Raw genomic sequence first — 16,481 nt, 5'->3', positions numbered from 1 at the left:
GCAGCAGAAGCAGAGTGTGCTCTGGACAGCTTGCTAGTTCATCACGGTCTATTGTAAGATGCCTGGGGAAGCCAGATTTGTTGTTCTCACTGACGGCCTATTCATATGTGACTTTCAAGCAGGGACTGATGACCCATGTGCTTGTGGGTGTCATGTGTGATAGTATGGAGGTGGAATGAGGGTTGGTGTTGATCTGATAGACTTCTGAGCTGGTAAGAGAGGTAGTAGCAAAGGTGAAATAATGAAAAAGACAGTGGCGTCTCGGTTTTAAATACCAAAGAGGAATTAATGTCCTTGTTAACCCAAGGATGTCTTTTTGCCCTGATGAGGCACAGTCGATGTAGGTAAATGAAAGAGAAAAAGGTTGCTGTTCTAATTTATGCGAAACATCTCACCTGTCCTCAAGTGAGCTTCAAAAGTGATAAATACTGGCACGGACTTACAATTTTCCTGTTGTGACAATTCTATGAAAACCCTAAGTAGCAGGACAGATGGGCTATGGGTGTTAGACTTACAAACCCTGGTCAGCTCACCCTCAGCTGTAATCTTTAGATTTATAAAATGCAACACTGCGTACTGTAAGCAGAGAGTAACATACATACACTGACACTACTGTTTTCTCCTCATTGTGTTATTTAGCAGGCGCTTTTATCCAAAGTGACTTACAAGTGAGAAGCAGCCTCCAAGCCCAAGTACAGCAACAAACCCTGGCCTACACATTATGTGCGGAATTAATTTAAATCAGTTTTAAATGAGCGTAACAGGCTGCTCTCAGAAGAGATGAGTCTTTAAGGGACTGTTGAAGGTGCAGAGGGTAGCTCGTTCCATGTTGTTGAACCATAAATTGAAACGGTCTGGATAAAGATTGCCTCCAGCATAATGATGGCAGTATAAGATTACATTCCTGAGAGGTTGAGAAGAAGCATAAGCTTGTGTGGCTGAGTATAGATGGCTGGGTGCAGACCCTGCACTCACCATGAAGGCAAGCATTACCCACACAAATTAGATTTGGGCAGCCATGATTAGAAATTGGAATTTAATGAGCAATGGAGAAGCATGTGGTCTTTTTATTTTGCAGATCAAACATCAGATGCACCTCTAAGTTCTGGGAAATATGTAAAGGGTTTTGCTGTGCATGCTGGTAGTCGAGCTGAGAGAATATCATGGCTCGTACCAGGGCTCGGGTGGCTCTCTTCGTCTGATACAACTTAATCCAGGAGTATTTTTGACATTTCGATTTGAACTGTAGCACTCGTAGAGCTCTTCAAAAATAATGGAATAAATCTACTCAAACTTTCAAACGCGTTTAATTTTGAATTAAACGTGTGACATCACAAACTCGGAACAGTTGCCTTGCAGAAACTCGCATAGCATCCTGAATTGTTGAAGAGAGTGTATGCAGCGCGTTGAGGAGTGATTTAAGCCCCTCCCTCAACAACCCTTCTTTCACAACCCCTAATAGCTCGCCACTGTCAGACAGATGTTCTCCCAGTGCCCCATTTTCTCGGTTGGTCCTTGGCCTCATCTCTTCCTGTCCTCCTTCCTCCACTCCTGGCCCCGGGATGGTTAATCCCTTGATACACTTGCATTGGCCCCGTTTCTGATTGAGGTAGCCAGAGTGGCTATTTTTATCACAGTTCTAAATCCTTGGGTATCCTGTGCCACTTATCATATAGTATACTGTAACTATAGAGGAGGGATTGGGTTTGTTTTTCAATTAAATTAATGAAATGAAGTGAAAAAATGTCATGAATGATGTATCAGATTGTTGAGATGTGACAACCACGGAAATTGTGTATATTTTTAGCCATATTAATTGTCTTCTTTTCGTAGTCTTGTGTAACTTTCTCGTCTGTCCAAGTCTGTTTCAGGTGTTACAAAAGTTTTTAGGTAGTGCCATTCTCTTTTATTTTATTGTCTTTCATTTTTCTTCTGTAAAACATCAGCATCATCTACTTTTTTAAGAACTGGCCGGTCAGCTGACCATCATTCATCCTTTACTTTTCCTGCTGTGGAGCAAAATTGCTACCATTCCTGCTTGTAACAATAATCTGATACCATATAAAGCAAATCTTGCACAAGCCCTGGAGATGAGGGTCAAGAACAAATTGTCCAGACAAGGATGAAATATTTTTAGTGTTCCAAAAAAAAAACAACCTCTGGAGTATATTTGATGTGATGGATTAAGACATATCCAGACCCAATTTAGTTAAGTTTGAGTTGCTTTTACTGCTAACCCCAAGCTGCCAAACTGAATCTCAAATGCTTACTTACACAATTAGTTACACTTTCAGTTTGTGTGTGATCAAGCTCGTCCCTCGTGAAGTAGAATGAATGCCAAACTGCTAACACGGCATGCTCCATTTTCAGTCCACCATTGTGCTAGTCCCCTTAAGCTCTCTTTTCTTTTCTTTTTTGAGACAGGACTTTGTTTCTTAGCTCAGGAAGCCATGCATCTATGAAGACCATTACGAATGCAAAATGATAAAACCTGACTCTTTCCCTTGTCCTTGTTTTCTTTTCCTTAGACTGCCTTTTCAAGCTGTGTCCCATGAACAGATACTCCGCACAGAAACAGTTCTGGAAAGCGGCAAAGCCTGGTGGCAACAGTACCACTGACACAGTCCTGCTCAATAAGCTCCACGTAAGACCAAATAGTTTTCTTTTAGGAAGCATAATTACATGAGTGTTATCTGGGAGATGTGCAAAAATGTCAGTGTCTCAATATCTGTCCCCTCTTCTGTCCCATTAGCATGCTGCGGACCTTGAAAAGAAGCAGAATGAGTCTGAAAACCGCAAGCTGCTGGGGACAGTCATCCAGTATGGAAATGTCATTCAGGTGAGCTCAGGCTCTATGAGATAAGATGCTTTCCTTAACAGAACTGCAGCACTGTTTAGCAGCAGATATGGCACTTTGTGCGTGATAATGTTGACCATAATTTTATTTTAATTAGAGAAGTTTTAAATAATTACCACCGCACAAAGGTGCACTGTAAGGTCTTACTTTGCTCTTTGTTCACAAACGTTTTGCATCCATGTTTGAATTCATCTGACAAGAAGAAAGAAGTTATTTCCCATTCTGTGATATTCACAAGGGAGACCATGTAGAATGGCCTAAATGCATCATTTTACACAAGTTTGTGTGATTCAAGTGCAGCTATTAATAGCTTTTGTTGGACTGGTATGGGTTTAACTTTTGGTAAAGAGGGTAAACCCAAGCCTCAGGAAAGGCCACTAGTTTAAATTTTGTGTAGATATTTCAAGAACTCACACAAATGAGAGAAGATATGAAGGTGCCAAACATTTCCAGAGATCTATATTTTCTGTAGAGTTCCCTCAGGTCTCTCTGTGCCTGTCTTTCTAGCTTTTTTTCCACTTTCACCTCAGGTTATTGAGTGGCTTGTAACCATGTAACTTTGTGTCTTGTTTTGCACGCAGCTGCTGCACTTGAAAAGCAACAAATACCTGACAGTGAACAAGCGGCTACCTGCGCTGTTGGAGAAGAATGCCATGAGGGTGACTTTGGACTCTGCAGGAAATGAGGGATCCTGGTTCTACATTCAGCCATTCTACAAGCTCAGATCCCTGGGAGACAGTGTGGGTAGAGCAGGGTGTGGGACTGAAGTTAATTATGCCCAATATTAAGCATGCATTTTTACACTAATCAAGGGGGCTGAATACAGAACCCACATGCACTCATAAGACTATATTAATTGATTGAAATAGAGAAGACAAATAGCCACATCTGAGCTCCTGTCTGTTGTTTTGTAATACTTAACTTGCCATGCATGAGCGGCTGCCAGCAGTTTTTCAAGTCGACCTTTGAGAGTTGTTTTTCGTGGTTGGATTAGATGCAGAGCATTTTCAAAGTCAGCAAAACAGACATTGAACCGAAAGGTGCTTTTTTTCAGTTTCAGTCATTTTTATTACCTGCTCAGAGTGACATTTTTGGGAAGCACCCGGTGCTGCGTTAGTGCAGCGATGGTTCGGTAGCATTTTACCAGCTTGGCTGTGCAGATGAATATAGTGAATATAATGAATTTAGTGAGAACTCCACTGTGTGTATCACTGTGATACTACAAGGGTGACACACCTTTTTCCTCTGAAATGTCAGTGGCGTTGTTGGTAAGGTAGGTTGCAAGAAAAAGAAGCAGATTACTGTTTTTTTCACTCTTCTATTGCTGTTCACTCAAGTGCAGTTGTGTGTTGGTGGAATACATAAAGAGAAGTCAGAGAGCCTGCTGCACATGGACAGAACCGCTTCTCAGGCTGTAGTTTCTAATCGTGGCTGATGGAGTTAAGTCGGCTAATTGGCAAATTAAGTGCACCTATATAATCCCTTTGGGAAGATGTGTCCTCTGCAGTTGACTCATCTTCCCAAAGACCAAGGGCCAGCCTCAGTTCAGTTTGTAGACTAAACAGTTTGTGATGCCATTGACTTGGTCAGCGGCAAGGACAGCTGAAGCTTATAGGCTGTGGGATGATTCTGTGAAAACACAAAGGTTTCTGAGGTTTTCCTCCTTGCATGAAACTTGATGTGAACAGAAATGCAGTGAAGCTGCTGACCAAAACTCTCCTGCTGATAGTTTCATCTCTCACACATTACTTTGTGATCACTTGATGCTCAGGGTCAGGGCTACAGCTTCAATCTTTTCAGTTTGATCCTGTCCTTGTTATGCAAAAATGGTCTTTGGCTCCACCTAGTGGCTATCTTAAGGATAGCCACGTCCATTGTCAGCAGATCAGATACTTTCGGGATCGACAGGGATCCTCTTCCACTTAGAAAGTGGCATACTTTTTATATCATGGGGAAAATGGGGAACTGATTAAAATGTCCTGTGTGCTGCCCCTTGCTTCTGAAAACTGATCATCTAAGTATACTTGTGCTGTGCTTTTATATTGCCCCTGCAGGTGGTGATTGGAGATAAAGTAGTCCTTAACCCTGTGAATGCAGGACAGCCTCTTCACGCCAGCAGCCACCAGCTTGTTGACAACCCAGGGTGTAATGAGGTACAACCATTGCTGTCTTACGGGGCCGTATGTCTAAGACATGAGAGGTTCTTTTATTACCGTGAAATATGGAAACCAGTATCAAAAGGAATAGAAACTCCACATTAAGCACTTGATTTAAAATGTTCATGCAATTCTTCCCTCTCTCGTTTAAGGTTAATTCTGTGAATTGCAACACAAGTTGGAAGGTTGTTCTTTTCATGAAATGGAGTGACAACAAGGAAACAATACTCAAGGGGGTAGGTAACATAGTATTTTTACTTTCAGTTGTCAGTTTTCACACGTTTTTGCCTGCAACCTTTTGAAATGATGGGAAGGAAAGGACTACGTCAATTCCACATCAAAAGAATACATTTCTAAAACACATTCTTCATGCACGCATGTATGTAACCGCAGGGTGACGTGGTGCGGTTGTTCCATGCCGAGCAGGAAAAGTTTCTCACCTGCGACGACCACAGGAAGAAGCAGCACGTTTTTCTTAGAACCACTGGCCGGCAGTCTGCAACTTCAGCCACCAGCAGCAAAGCACTGTGGGAAGTGGAGGTTGGAGCAACATTTTCTGCAAATAAAAATCTAAAAGAACTTCTTTATGTTGCCTCTCGTTGCTCATATAGGAAATTGAAAACAGAATGTCCTAGATATATGTACTTAGTGACATAATGTCACACAAATAAAAAGTTGGATCATTTTAACTTTTTTTTTTTTTGGTTACCAGGTGGTCCACCATGATCCATGCAGAGGAGGTGCAGGTTACTGGAACAGCCTGTTCAGGTTCAAACATTTGGCCACAGGGTGGTATTTGGCTGCAGAGATGGGTGAAGTGCGTGTCAGTTACTTTATCTTCTTATTTCACTCAGCTGATGCATACTCTACCTTGCAAAGCAGCAACTATAAGAGTTTAGATCAGCAAACTATAATAAGTATTTGGTGTATATTTGCTGAGGTGGTGCATGCACAGAGCAGACAGCTGTCTGAAGTTAGCGATGCTGAGAGTGATGTTTGACGGGTGTTTCTTTATTTTCCAGGTAAATCAAGACTTTGAGGAGGAGAGTGCAGAGCAGCGGTCCTCTGTAAGTAAGCCTTATCTTTTTCTTTGTTAGTGCTGTGACACACAATGTTGCTCTCCGCTCTGTTGTTGATTTGATCTAACAAAATCTAATCTGGGTCTTTGCTTCCTGCTCTAGGTGGTGGACTTTACACCTTTTAATTTCCAGGTACCTTCAAAAAAAATCTTTACCATGCTTCAGTAAACTAGTAGTTGCTTGTCTGTCATTGCATTTTCATAGATCATGCTCATGAATTTGCTTCTTGTTAGACACTTTTTTACCTTCAATTTTCAGCAAATCTATTGAATGCGTCTTCAATTTGTTTGCACTTGATTACCACAGGGTGTCACCGTGCTATCGCCTGCACTGATGCATGTGTAAAAGGAAGTCGTATCAGGTGGCAGTGTTGGTATTCATGGCTTAAACGGGATGTTGTTTTTATCTGTAGATCATAACCCTGTGCCTACAAGGCCCAACAATCTGCAGTGATCACTGATGATGATTCCATCTAAAATGAAAAGACATTTTTGGAAATCAAGCTTCAGTGGTGATTGATAGATCAAGATGCAAACCTGCTCACTGCTTTACTTCATTGTTGTTTGTAAGTGCTTTGCTACTGCGCTGTTTATAGCCTGTGGCTTTGTCCCTCTCACTGCATGTTTTCTCCTCCAGCTGGACACAGATAACGAAGCTCTACGAGGCCGCCTTCGAGCCCCACAGGAGAAAATCATGTACTCTCTGGTCCCAGTTCCTGATGGGATGGATATCTCCTCCATCTTTGAGCTGGACCCTACCACTCTAAGAGGCGGGGATTCCATGGTGCCCAGGTACGGCGTTTAAACTCAGCCATACGTACAACTGCGTTCACACCTGTGCCAAAAATACTTTGCTTCGAGCCGCTGAATCAATCCCATAACATTTCACAAAGATAACTAAGTAATGGAGCCAATTGACGTTGTCATGAGTGATGTCAAAGCATCAGTGGAAATATGTCCTGCCCTTAAGTGAAACAAATCACATTGCGAATGTTGCAAACTCAGAATGAGTATCTTAATGTCACATTGGCATTTCAAAGACCACAATGATGTCAAGACTGCAACAATTCAAACTTTCTGAAGTAGCCATTTGACTCATGTGTTTTGTTTAGAGGGGGTTTTTTCAGCTTCAATGGAAAGATGGTTTCTGAGGTAACGGCTGTGTTTGTCTTGGCAGCTATGTCCAAAGACCAGTTTTGTGATGCTGCATATTTTGTCTGTGTGACCAGCTGTTTGTTCCAGTCACTTCTCCACTGTTCATCAAAACAAAGACGCTGGCCTCGTCTTTTGCATTAGCTTCAAATACAATTTGTAGTTGGAGCCAAAGTGAGGAAGAGTGTCGTCGTCGTCTTATCACACATATCGTGCATCTTATTTTATTCAATTCAATTTGCCGAATAACTCTTTGACACCTATGTGATCATTTTGCTGTAGAGTTGGGAAAGTACCAGTATGACTTGAAACAGGAAACGAATCAGTCATGGATAGTGGGCACAAGGGGGGGAAAACTCCCTTTTCTAAAATGCCAACAAAATTCTGTTTTGTTGAGTGAAAACCGAGACGGATGTTGTGTAAACACTGTCTATCTCTGCAATGTGAGCTCCAACACACTGATTATGAGTAAAAGCACCACCTTCACCATGATTTGTTTTATAAAATACTCTGAATATTGTGTGTCACGCTTTGGCTTTGTTCCTTAATTCTTGTCGACAGTTTTTTGTGAGTGATTTTGCACTTCTGCAATTACAACAGTGTGACTGTCTTTGTCACTGTACATCTGATAAGAAAAGAGCCTCCAGCTTGTATCAAAGCCTCTATTGTGTCACGTCGCCAGGTGCGTGTGTGCATGGTGCAGACTACTTCTGCCACCTCCCACTCCATGCTAAAATAACCCTGTCTCTCAAAACTTTGCCAGGGGGGGGTAATTGATGCCCCGGAGAACTGCTACACAAGTGTAAGCCTGTTAGCTGCAGTGGGCGATTACAAAAAGCCTGCCAAGTACATGGCTACTATCTGCTTTCTGTGCCTAAGGCCAGGCAGACTGCACACACACAGTACGTGCACGAACATGTGGAGCAGGCTGCTACTATTAGAATGATGTGCGTTTTTGTCTCAGACTTTACTGTGTCGTGTTAAGACCTTAATGGAGAAGCGGATATGCTGTACATGTCACCACTGACTAATCTATAATCATGCTACACACTCAGCCGAGGGAGCCGTAAGCAGCTTGTTCCAGGCAAATTTGCTTACATGCTCTGTTCACTTGTACAAACACAGTCAGTCACCAACAGAGATTTGTCATTTATTGTGTGCGCCTTTATTGCAGTACAATGTGCAATAAATCCCATCTCTGTGATGTACCTGCTCCTGTTTTTATGGGTGTTATAGGTGTTGTTTTATGATATTTTTTCAGCCCTTTGTAAAGCGCAAAACAATAGCACAACACTAGTGGCAGCCCGCTGCAATAGCTCAAGATCATATTGTGTAATTCGTTGAATCTTCTTGACATTCTCTATTAAGCTTTTTTCTGTTAAAACACAGATTTCTTTTTTCTTAACTGGTTTGAATGCTGTGCTTTTGCTGGTAATTCTGGCACTTTTTTAACATCTGTTAAGATGAATAACCATGCCAATTGGAAGATTTGTGACAGAAGATGTATGGGAGCAGCTGATTGAGCTTTCCAAAGCCCAAGTAGTACCTGGGAAAAGAACCAAAGACCAGATAAAGTGAAGAGGAAATGGAAAGCAGGAGCAAGGAGAAGGAAGTGTGAGCCATTTCTTCCAGCGATCATCATGGGAAATGTGACATCACTGGACAAGCTTGGCCCGTTGACAAGGTCACATTTGGAATATTGGGAAAGCAGTATGATGACCCCTGGCAAAAATGATGGAATCTGCATACTTGGACAATTGTTGGTTCAGCATTTTTATTTTGTAAAAAAGTAAACAAAAGAGACATAACACAAAACTATTTTTTTATTAAATAGCTGAACCTTTTAGCTTTGTAGCGCCTCCTCTGGCTTGATGACAGCATGAGTTTTTTCACGCGTGGACATCCAGTTTCCGCTCATGTCTTTTCCATTCCCACGATGAATATCCAGACTGTGTTCTGGCTAAGTCATTGAGTTGATGCGTCTTTCTTGACAAAATGTTTTTTGATGATAGCTTTTCCTCTCGCACTGTAAGCTTGTTTTCTTCTGTTTAGGTGTTAGTGATGGTTTATTTGTCCGGTGATGGTGACGAACTTGGAAGGATGCTGAAAAACTCCATAGTGCTTTTACTTCCAAATGAACACACTGATTGGCCGTTGATGGTCATTCAGAGTTATACAAGGACCAAGCAATGTATCTTCTCCATAACAGAGTTTCAAAGCACCATGACACAATGCTCTTTGACAACTTCTGCTACACTATGTCATTTAATGTGCAACTTCTTTTGTCCTCTGTGACCTCTAGGAGCTCCTACGTCAGGTTAAGACACTTGTGCACCAACACATGGGTTCATAGCACCAACAACCCCATTGACAAAGAGGAGGAGAAACCTGTTATGTTACGGGTGAGTGGCCGTTTGCTGTAGTTGGTCTACCAGTGAAACATGGGCTGGGGTTGTCTCAACAGTTGGTTAAATCATTTTATTTATTTATTTTTTTTCAGATTGGAACATCAGCTGTAAAAGAAGACAAGGAAGCCTTTGCAATTGTTCCAGTGCCACCAGCAGAAGTGCGTGATTTAGACTTTGCTAATGATGCAAGTAAAGTGCTGGCGTCCATTGCTGGCAAACTTGAAAAGGGTACCATTACACAAAATGAAAGGAGGTATGTTTGGGAACCATCTACAGATCATGTGCACCATCAGTTATTATGTATATACCTAATAAGTATTGTATGTCATTCATTTGTATGTAATTATGTATTTCATAAATATTTATTTCTCAAAACAAATTCTACTTTTTACTCTCGTGTGATCAAGGTTTGTGACCAAGCTCCTGGAAGACTTGGTTTTCTTTGTGGTAGACATCCCCAACAGCGGGCAGGATGTTCTGGAGATCATGGTTAACAAACCCAGCAGAGAAAGACAAAAGCTTATGAGAGAGCAGAATATCCTTAAACAGGTAGGCTGTACAGAGTCGTAGGCTCGAGAGTTTAACATGTCTGCTTAGCTAATTCTTTTTAAACCCTGTTTTCTGTCACCTTTTGCAGATTTTCAAACTTCTCCAAGCCCCTTTCACAGACAGCGGCGATGGTCCCATGCTGCGACTGGAGGAGCTCGGAGATCAGCGCCACGCACCATTTAGACATATTTGCAGGCTTTGCTACAGAGTGCTCCGCCATTCCCAGCAGGATTACAGGAAGAACCAAGTAGGCTGCAGACCACAACTTCACCCAGAACTTTTGACCATATTGCTTTTTCTTCAACTACAGACTACAACTACTTATTTCTTCTTTTTTTTTTTTTTTTTAACAGGAATATATAGCAAAACAGTTCCGCTTCATGCAGAAACAAATAGGATATGATGTGTTGGCCGAAGACACGATAACTGCTCTGCTCCACAACAACCGGAAGCTGCTGGAAAAACATATCACTGCTGCTGAAATAGACACCTTTGTAACTCTAGTGAGGAAGAACCGGGAGCCAAGGTGAGGCTTGCAGGGAGAAGTGGGCTCTGAATGCCATCATGAAGCCAGCATAAAGGGTCTCTCTGTATTCAAATGTGTGGAGTAGCAGTAGAAGTGCTGCTTGTGTGTGACCATGGCAGTGAGAACATTTTACTTATGGTTAGAGTACTTGAATTGTTTAAGCACAGGAAACTATCATAGTTTGAAATGATACAGCACCGAAATTAGGGGACTGGTATTAAGTTTTCCAGTATTTATTTAGCCTTTTTTACTTTTGTCCACAAATAGCAGTGGGAAAAAATACATAATTTATCATCTGTGCCTAGGTTTCTGGACTACCTGTCAGATCTGTGTGTGTCAATGAATAAATCCATCCCAGTGACCCAGGAACTCATCTGCAATGCGGTGTTGGACTCTAGCAATGCTGACATCCTTATTGAAACCAAGTGAGCTACTCGTTTTGATTTAATTTTTAATTTGCTAAACTGCCACAAGCATCTAATCAATCAGTTCTGCTCTATTGGCCAGACTGGTCCTGTCGAGGTTTGAGATTGAGGTGACGACAAACGGGGAGACCCCAGTGGAGGCAGAAGATGAAGAGGAGGTGTGGTTGTTCTGGAAAGATAACTGCAAGGAGATCCGGAGTAAGAGCGTCAGGGAGTTGGCCCAGGATGCAAAGGAGGGCCAGAAAGAGGACCAAGAAGTGGTGAGCTACTACAGGTGAGATGCCTTTTATGCTACACTTACTCAAATGGATGCGTTTGCTTTAATGTGCGAAGGTGTAGAAACAGCCAGATGTAATTCCCAAACAGTCTGTAACAAAGTTTGAATTTCTTTTCCATCATGGGGTTGCCTTCATGTACAAACATAAAACATGATAGATTATTTGCTTTATTAGTTTTGAGAAGTAGAAATGACTGATAGTCATAATAAACATATCCTTCCAGGTGCCAGCTGAATCTCTTTGCCCGGATGTGTCTGGACCGGCAGTACCTGGCCATCAACAAGATTTCTGGTCAGCTGGATGTGGATTTGATCCTGCGCTGCATGTCCGACGAAGACCTGCCCTTTGACTTGCGAGCGTCTTTCTGCCGTCTGATGCTGCACATGCATGTCGACCGGGACCCTCAGGAGCAGGTCACACCTGTCAAATATGCTCGTCTCTGGTCTGAGATTCCCTCTAAAATCGCTATTGACGAGTGAGTTCATCTCATGGATACTTTTGGTTGACGTGAATCATCATTTAAAGGGTACTTTAGCAACACTTGGATGGAATTCTCTGATTACAGTTATGACAACGATGGAACCACCCGAGATGAGATCAAGGAGCGGTTCAGCCTCACCATGGATTTTGTTGAGAACTACCTGAGAGAGGTGGTGTCGCAGAACGTTCCTTTCACTGACAAGGAGAAAAACAAGCTTACCTTTGAGGTAATGCCTCTTTGTGCAGCATATGACCAGATGAGAAGATGCTGCATGTGACAAATCAAATATGACATATCATAAATCTTGTTGGAATTTTCTCATTTGTAGGTTGTGAACCTGGCAAGGAACCTCATATACTTTGGCTTCTACAACTTTAGTGACCTGCTGCGCCTCACAATGATCTTACTGAACATTTTGGACTGTGTACATGTCAGCACCGTTTACCCCATCAACAAGATTGAGAAGGGGGACGACACCAAAGGTAAACATCTTGTTTAACTTCTTTTTTTTTTGTTTAACTATGCAATCAAAATAGTTTCTTTCTGGTATATTAAAAGGACCAAAAGTAAGATCCTTTCACCCAAATATTTGCTCGTGTCTGTAGATTTGAGTGTTACGCTGCCTTTGTCTCTTCACATAGCTGGCAGTAATGTAATGAAGTCCATTCACGGAGTTGGGGAGCTGATGACACAGGTAGTGTTGCGAGGAGGCGGTTTGCTTCCCACCACACCAACTCATCAGCCGGAGGGAGATGTGGTGAAAACGCAGATCGAACCGGAGAGAGAAGATATTATGGTCATGGACACAAAGCTCAAGATCATTGAAATTCTGCAGGTACGACACGATGACATTTGTATATTCTCAAAGCACCACTTCGACCATTTTGTAACTTTTTATCCTTTCCTGTAGTTTATTTTGAATGTACGGCTAGACTACAGGATATCATGCCTGCTTTGTATTTTCAAACGTGAGTTTGATGAGAACAACCCACAAGGAGATAACGCAGCAACTCAGAATGGAACCAACAACATTGCAGGTCAGATGCCAGGTATGAGGCCACAGTATTTAACAGCAATGTTTGGGGGTGAGGGGTTATTTACCATTTTTAACAAATACTCTGCATGCTAAAACCATGTTATCTAATGTATGTTTTCATATCTTCCCTAGGAAATTTTGACTTTGAAAACATTGAGGAACAGGCAGAGGGGATCTTTGGAGGAAGGTAATTCGCAGAATTCTAGTATTTCAAAAGCCTTGTGAAATGACTCACAATAACGTGAAGCAGATTGCAACTGAAACAAGTGAAGATGACCTAAGGTTATTTTTTTTGTTTTGTTTTTTTCGCAACTCAAAAGTGAGGAGAACACTCCACTTGACCTGGATGATCATGGTGGGCGCACATTCCTAAGGGTCCTGTTGCACCTGACCATGCATGACTACCCACCCCTCGTGTCTGGAGCGCTCCACCTGCTCTTTAGACACTTCAGCCAGAGGCAGGAAGTCCTCATGGCCTTCAAACAAGTAATTCCAAGTCATAACCACATTTGAAACCTAATTTGAACATTTCACCGTACAAATCTCTGACATAGTTACCACAGCTTCATAATTTACTGCAGCACCATTGACTGGATTCCTTTCTCTAACAAATTTTAGGTCCAGCTGCTGGTCACCAGTCAGGATGTTGATAACTACAAGCAGATCAAGTCGGACCTGGACCAGCTGCGTTCAATTGTGGAGAAATCTGAGCTGTGGGTTTATAAGAGGCAAGGAGAAGATGGGATGGATGGAGATGGCCCTTCAGAGTCTGACAACAAGAAAAAGGTACATTGAACGTAACAAACTGTTGCAAAGTTCATCATAAGGCTAATATGCTTTTTCATAAACTGTTAAAGCTGAAAATGTTGCAACAAATGTCTGCCATTGATCATTATAAAATCATGAAATGATTAACTGATAATTCTGTGTTGTCTTACAGGGAGATTCAGTTGGTTCAGACAAGAAGAAGACAGAAAGCACCAGCAGTTACAACTACAGAGTTGTTAAAGAGGTATCATTTTTCTATACTTTGATTTTACGTTCCATATTTATGATTTTTCTTTCTTTTCTTTTTTTTTTTTGGTAATCCAAATCCTACTTCTTTGTGTGCTCAGATCCTGGTGCGCCTCAGTAAGCTATGTGTCCAGGAGGGTAGCTCAGGAAAGAAGAGCAAGAAACAGCAGCAGAGGCTGCTGAGGAACATGGGAGCTCACAGTGTGGTGCTGGAACTCCTTCAGATCCCCTATGAGAAGGTGCAACACCCAAACTGAATAGCGAATCAATTGTAGAATTGGAAAGCTTTAAAGATCAGCATCATTTTTGCACATTTGCAGCCTCCAGTTAACTTGATGCTATATAAGTAAGTCTGTGTTGTCGGCACCAGGGTGAGGATGTTCGAATGCAGGAGATCATGAAGCTGGCTCACGAGTTTCTGCAGAATTTCTGTGCAGGAAACCAGCAGAACCAAGCTCTTCTCCACAAGCATATCAACTTATTTCTCAACCCAGGGGTGAGTATCGCAGTCCTCTAACAGTCGGTCTTGGGACTGATAGAAATTTTCAAACAAACTGGCAAAATGAATCTTTCCCTCTTTCATGTTTACAGATCCTCGAGGCTGTCACCATGCAGCACATCTTCATGAATAATTTCCAGCTGTGCAGTGAGATCAACGAGCGTGTCGTTCAGCACTTTGTCCACTGTACCGAGACACACGGTCGACATGTCCAGTATCTCAAATTTCTGCAGACCATCGTTAAAGCTGAGAACAAGTTCATCAAGAAGTGTCAAGACATTGTCATGGCGGAGGTATGCTCAGTGAAATCAGATTAGTACCTTAACCGGAGACTGTTGTGCCTCTGTTTAACAGCTATGGTGATGTTCATGTGCAATTCCTCCACTCAGCTGGTAAACTCTGGGGAAGACGTCCTGGTCTTCTACAACGATCGTGCCTCCTTCCAAACCCTAGTGCAGATGATGCGCTCAGAGCGGGACCGCATGGATGAAAACAGTCCTCTAATGTATCACATCCACTTGGTTGAACTGCTGGCTGTCTGCACTGAGGGCAAGAATGTCTATACTGAGATCAAGTGCAACTCTTTGTTACCCTTGGATGATATTGTGCGTGTCGTCACCCACGAAGACTGTATCCCTGAGGTATGAATGAAATCACAGACTGCTTTAAATGGTATTTACCTAATTTAGATGTGTTATCGAGCTTTGAAATGAAATGAAAGTTGAAATACTATGAATACAGAGAAGGCAACTGGATCTCTCGTAGGGAGTTCCAGGCTTTTCAGCTCCTGGGAGAAATTGGCACCTCGACAGTCACTGCAGTCACGTGTATTGTTGATCCAACTTCCAAGCCATCTTGTGTTTTTTCTTTCCCCCAAAACTTCATCAAGTTTCTCTTAATGCAAGCATTTAGGTTTCTTTATTAACAGTTAAAGGTTTGATGGAAATTACCAAAATTTAGAAGCCTCATAACTGGATGATTACGCAGCTATAGACGACTTCCTACACTCCTCTTTCAAACCACCTGTCTTCTCTGTCCATCTTTTAGTAGTGGAGCCAAGCCATGTGCTGTTTTAGATGAGTCTGATTGAATCTTTGTAAGAGAGCTGGTTTCTATTCCCTCGAATCATGCTGGCATATGAGGATTTCAAAGGAAGTTCATCCCAAAGAGCAGGACAGCATGTCTGTGTAGATTCTAAGTTATCAAGTTCACCGTAATCCTAAAGGCTTAGCAGAAAGGCAACCCATTTATTTTTGGTCTTTGAAGAGGTTTCAGCCTTCATTCATGATGCTTTTATACTTTCCACAAATTATGCACTGGGGATATTTGGTAGTGTGTGGGACTAGATTATTGGCAGCAGGTCCTTAAGGCCCAGTGAGCAGGTGGGATCAGGCCTATGTAGATCGAGGTTGGTTCAGTACATCCCATGTGTGCTCAATCAGATTTCAGCCAGAGATGTTTAGAGGCTGGGTGAACACTTTGGGTTTCGAACTTTGGAGTTCTTTTAATCGTTCTTGCAGTTTTTGCAGTGCAGCAGCGTGCAGTATGCTGCTGCCAGGCTTTGTGTACAGGATGTTTGTGTAAATTGTGTTAGATTAACATTCACTTGAATGTCAGGACCGAAAGTTTATACAGTGATCAATGATTTTCATTTCACATTTCAGTACATTCAAGATTGTGGCTGATCTGTGCTGAACAGAACTGGCCCTAAATGCATTGAAGCCTTTATTAATGTTGCTTTTACTATTTGGGTCCTAACAGGTGAAAATCGCCTATATCAACTTCCTAAACCATTGTTATGTGGACACAGAGGTGGAGATGAAGGAGATTTATACATCCAACCACATGTGGAAGCTGTTTGAGAACTTCCTTGTGGACATTTGCAGGGTAAGCCATAACATATTTGAGACTGTAATGAACAGATGGAGAAAAGCTTTTCTGCTTTTTATGATGCGTTCGACTGCTTTTCAGCATCAATGCATGAACCAGTCTGTTTCATCCAAGAAGTGTGATCCAGTGGCT

General features: G+C 42.1%; 1 protein-coding gene across 7 annotated transcripts in view; it reads left to right on the top strand.

Moving 5' to 3' along the window:
• itpr1b (inositol 1,4,5-trisphosphate receptor, type 1b) overlaps positions 1 to 16,481 on the top strand; it is a 78,608-nt gene that overhangs the window by 12,105 nt on the left and 50,022 nt on the right. For all 7 annotated transcript variants that reach the window (XM_072382826.1, XM_072382825.1, XM_072382824.1 and 4 more), the window contains exons 4-34: positions 2,529 to 2,644; positions 2,753 to 2,839; positions 3,439 to 3,597; positions 4,912 to 5,010; positions 5,166 to 5,249; positions 5,407 to 5,553; positions 5,726 to 5,830; positions 6,036 to 6,080; positions 6,195 to 6,224; positions 6,729 to 6,883; positions 9,546 to 9,645; positions 9,744 to 9,904; positions 10,059 to 10,200; positions 10,289 to 10,447; positions 10,554 to 10,726; positions 11,032 to 11,151; positions 11,234 to 11,425; positions 11,653 to 11,904; positions 11,995 to 12,136; positions 12,239 to 12,392; positions 12,552 to 12,745; positions 12,821 to 12,959; positions 13,079 to 13,133; positions 13,267 to 13,432; positions 13,565 to 13,732; positions 13,887 to 13,958; positions 14,062 to 14,199; positions 14,331 to 14,456; positions 14,552 to 14,752; positions 14,849 to 15,100; positions 16,221 to 16,346. In XM_072382826.1, coding sequence (XP_072238927.1) covers positions 2,529 to 2,644; positions 2,753 to 2,839; positions 3,439 to 3,597; positions 4,912 to 5,010; positions 5,166 to 5,249; positions 5,407 to 5,553; positions 5,726 to 5,830; positions 6,036 to 6,080; positions 6,195 to 6,224; positions 6,729 to 6,883; positions 9,546 to 9,645; positions 9,744 to 9,904; positions 10,059 to 10,200; positions 10,289 to 10,447; positions 10,554 to 10,726; positions 11,032 to 11,151; positions 11,234 to 11,425; positions 11,653 to 11,904; positions 11,995 to 12,136; positions 12,239 to 12,392; positions 12,552 to 12,745; positions 12,821 to 12,959; positions 13,079 to 13,133; positions 13,267 to 13,432; positions 13,565 to 13,732; positions 13,887 to 13,958; positions 14,062 to 14,199; positions 14,331 to 14,456; positions 14,552 to 14,752; positions 14,849 to 15,100; positions 16,221 to 16,346 — 4,259 coding nt within the window. The remainder of the gene's footprint in view (positions 1 to 2,528; positions 2,645 to 2,752; positions 2,840 to 3,438; positions 3,598 to 4,911; positions 5,011 to 5,165; positions 5,250 to 5,406; positions 5,554 to 5,725; positions 5,831 to 6,035; positions 6,081 to 6,194; positions 6,225 to 6,728; positions 6,884 to 9,545; positions 9,646 to 9,743; positions 9,905 to 10,058; positions 10,201 to 10,288; positions 10,448 to 10,553; positions 10,727 to 11,031; positions 11,152 to 11,233; positions 11,426 to 11,652; positions 11,905 to 11,994; positions 12,137 to 12,238; positions 12,393 to 12,551; positions 12,746 to 12,820; positions 12,960 to 13,078; positions 13,134 to 13,266; positions 13,433 to 13,564; positions 13,733 to 13,886; positions 13,959 to 14,061; positions 14,200 to 14,330; positions 14,457 to 14,551; positions 14,753 to 14,848; positions 15,101 to 16,220; positions 16,347 to 16,481) is intronic.

The sequence above is a fragment of the Leuresthes tenuis genome, unplaced genomic scaffold, assembly GCF_036924035.1.
Source record: "Leuresthes tenuis unplaced genomic scaffold, fLeuTen1.0.hap1 SCAF_3, whole genome shotgun sequence".
In the NCBI taxonomy this organism is placed as follows: Eukaryota; Metazoa; Chordata; class Actinopteri; order Atheriniformes; family Atherinopsidae; genus Leuresthes; species Leuresthes tenuis.
The sequence above is the reverse complement of the archived record's forward strand: the minus strand, read 5'-3'. Positions and strand labels throughout refer to the sequence as shown.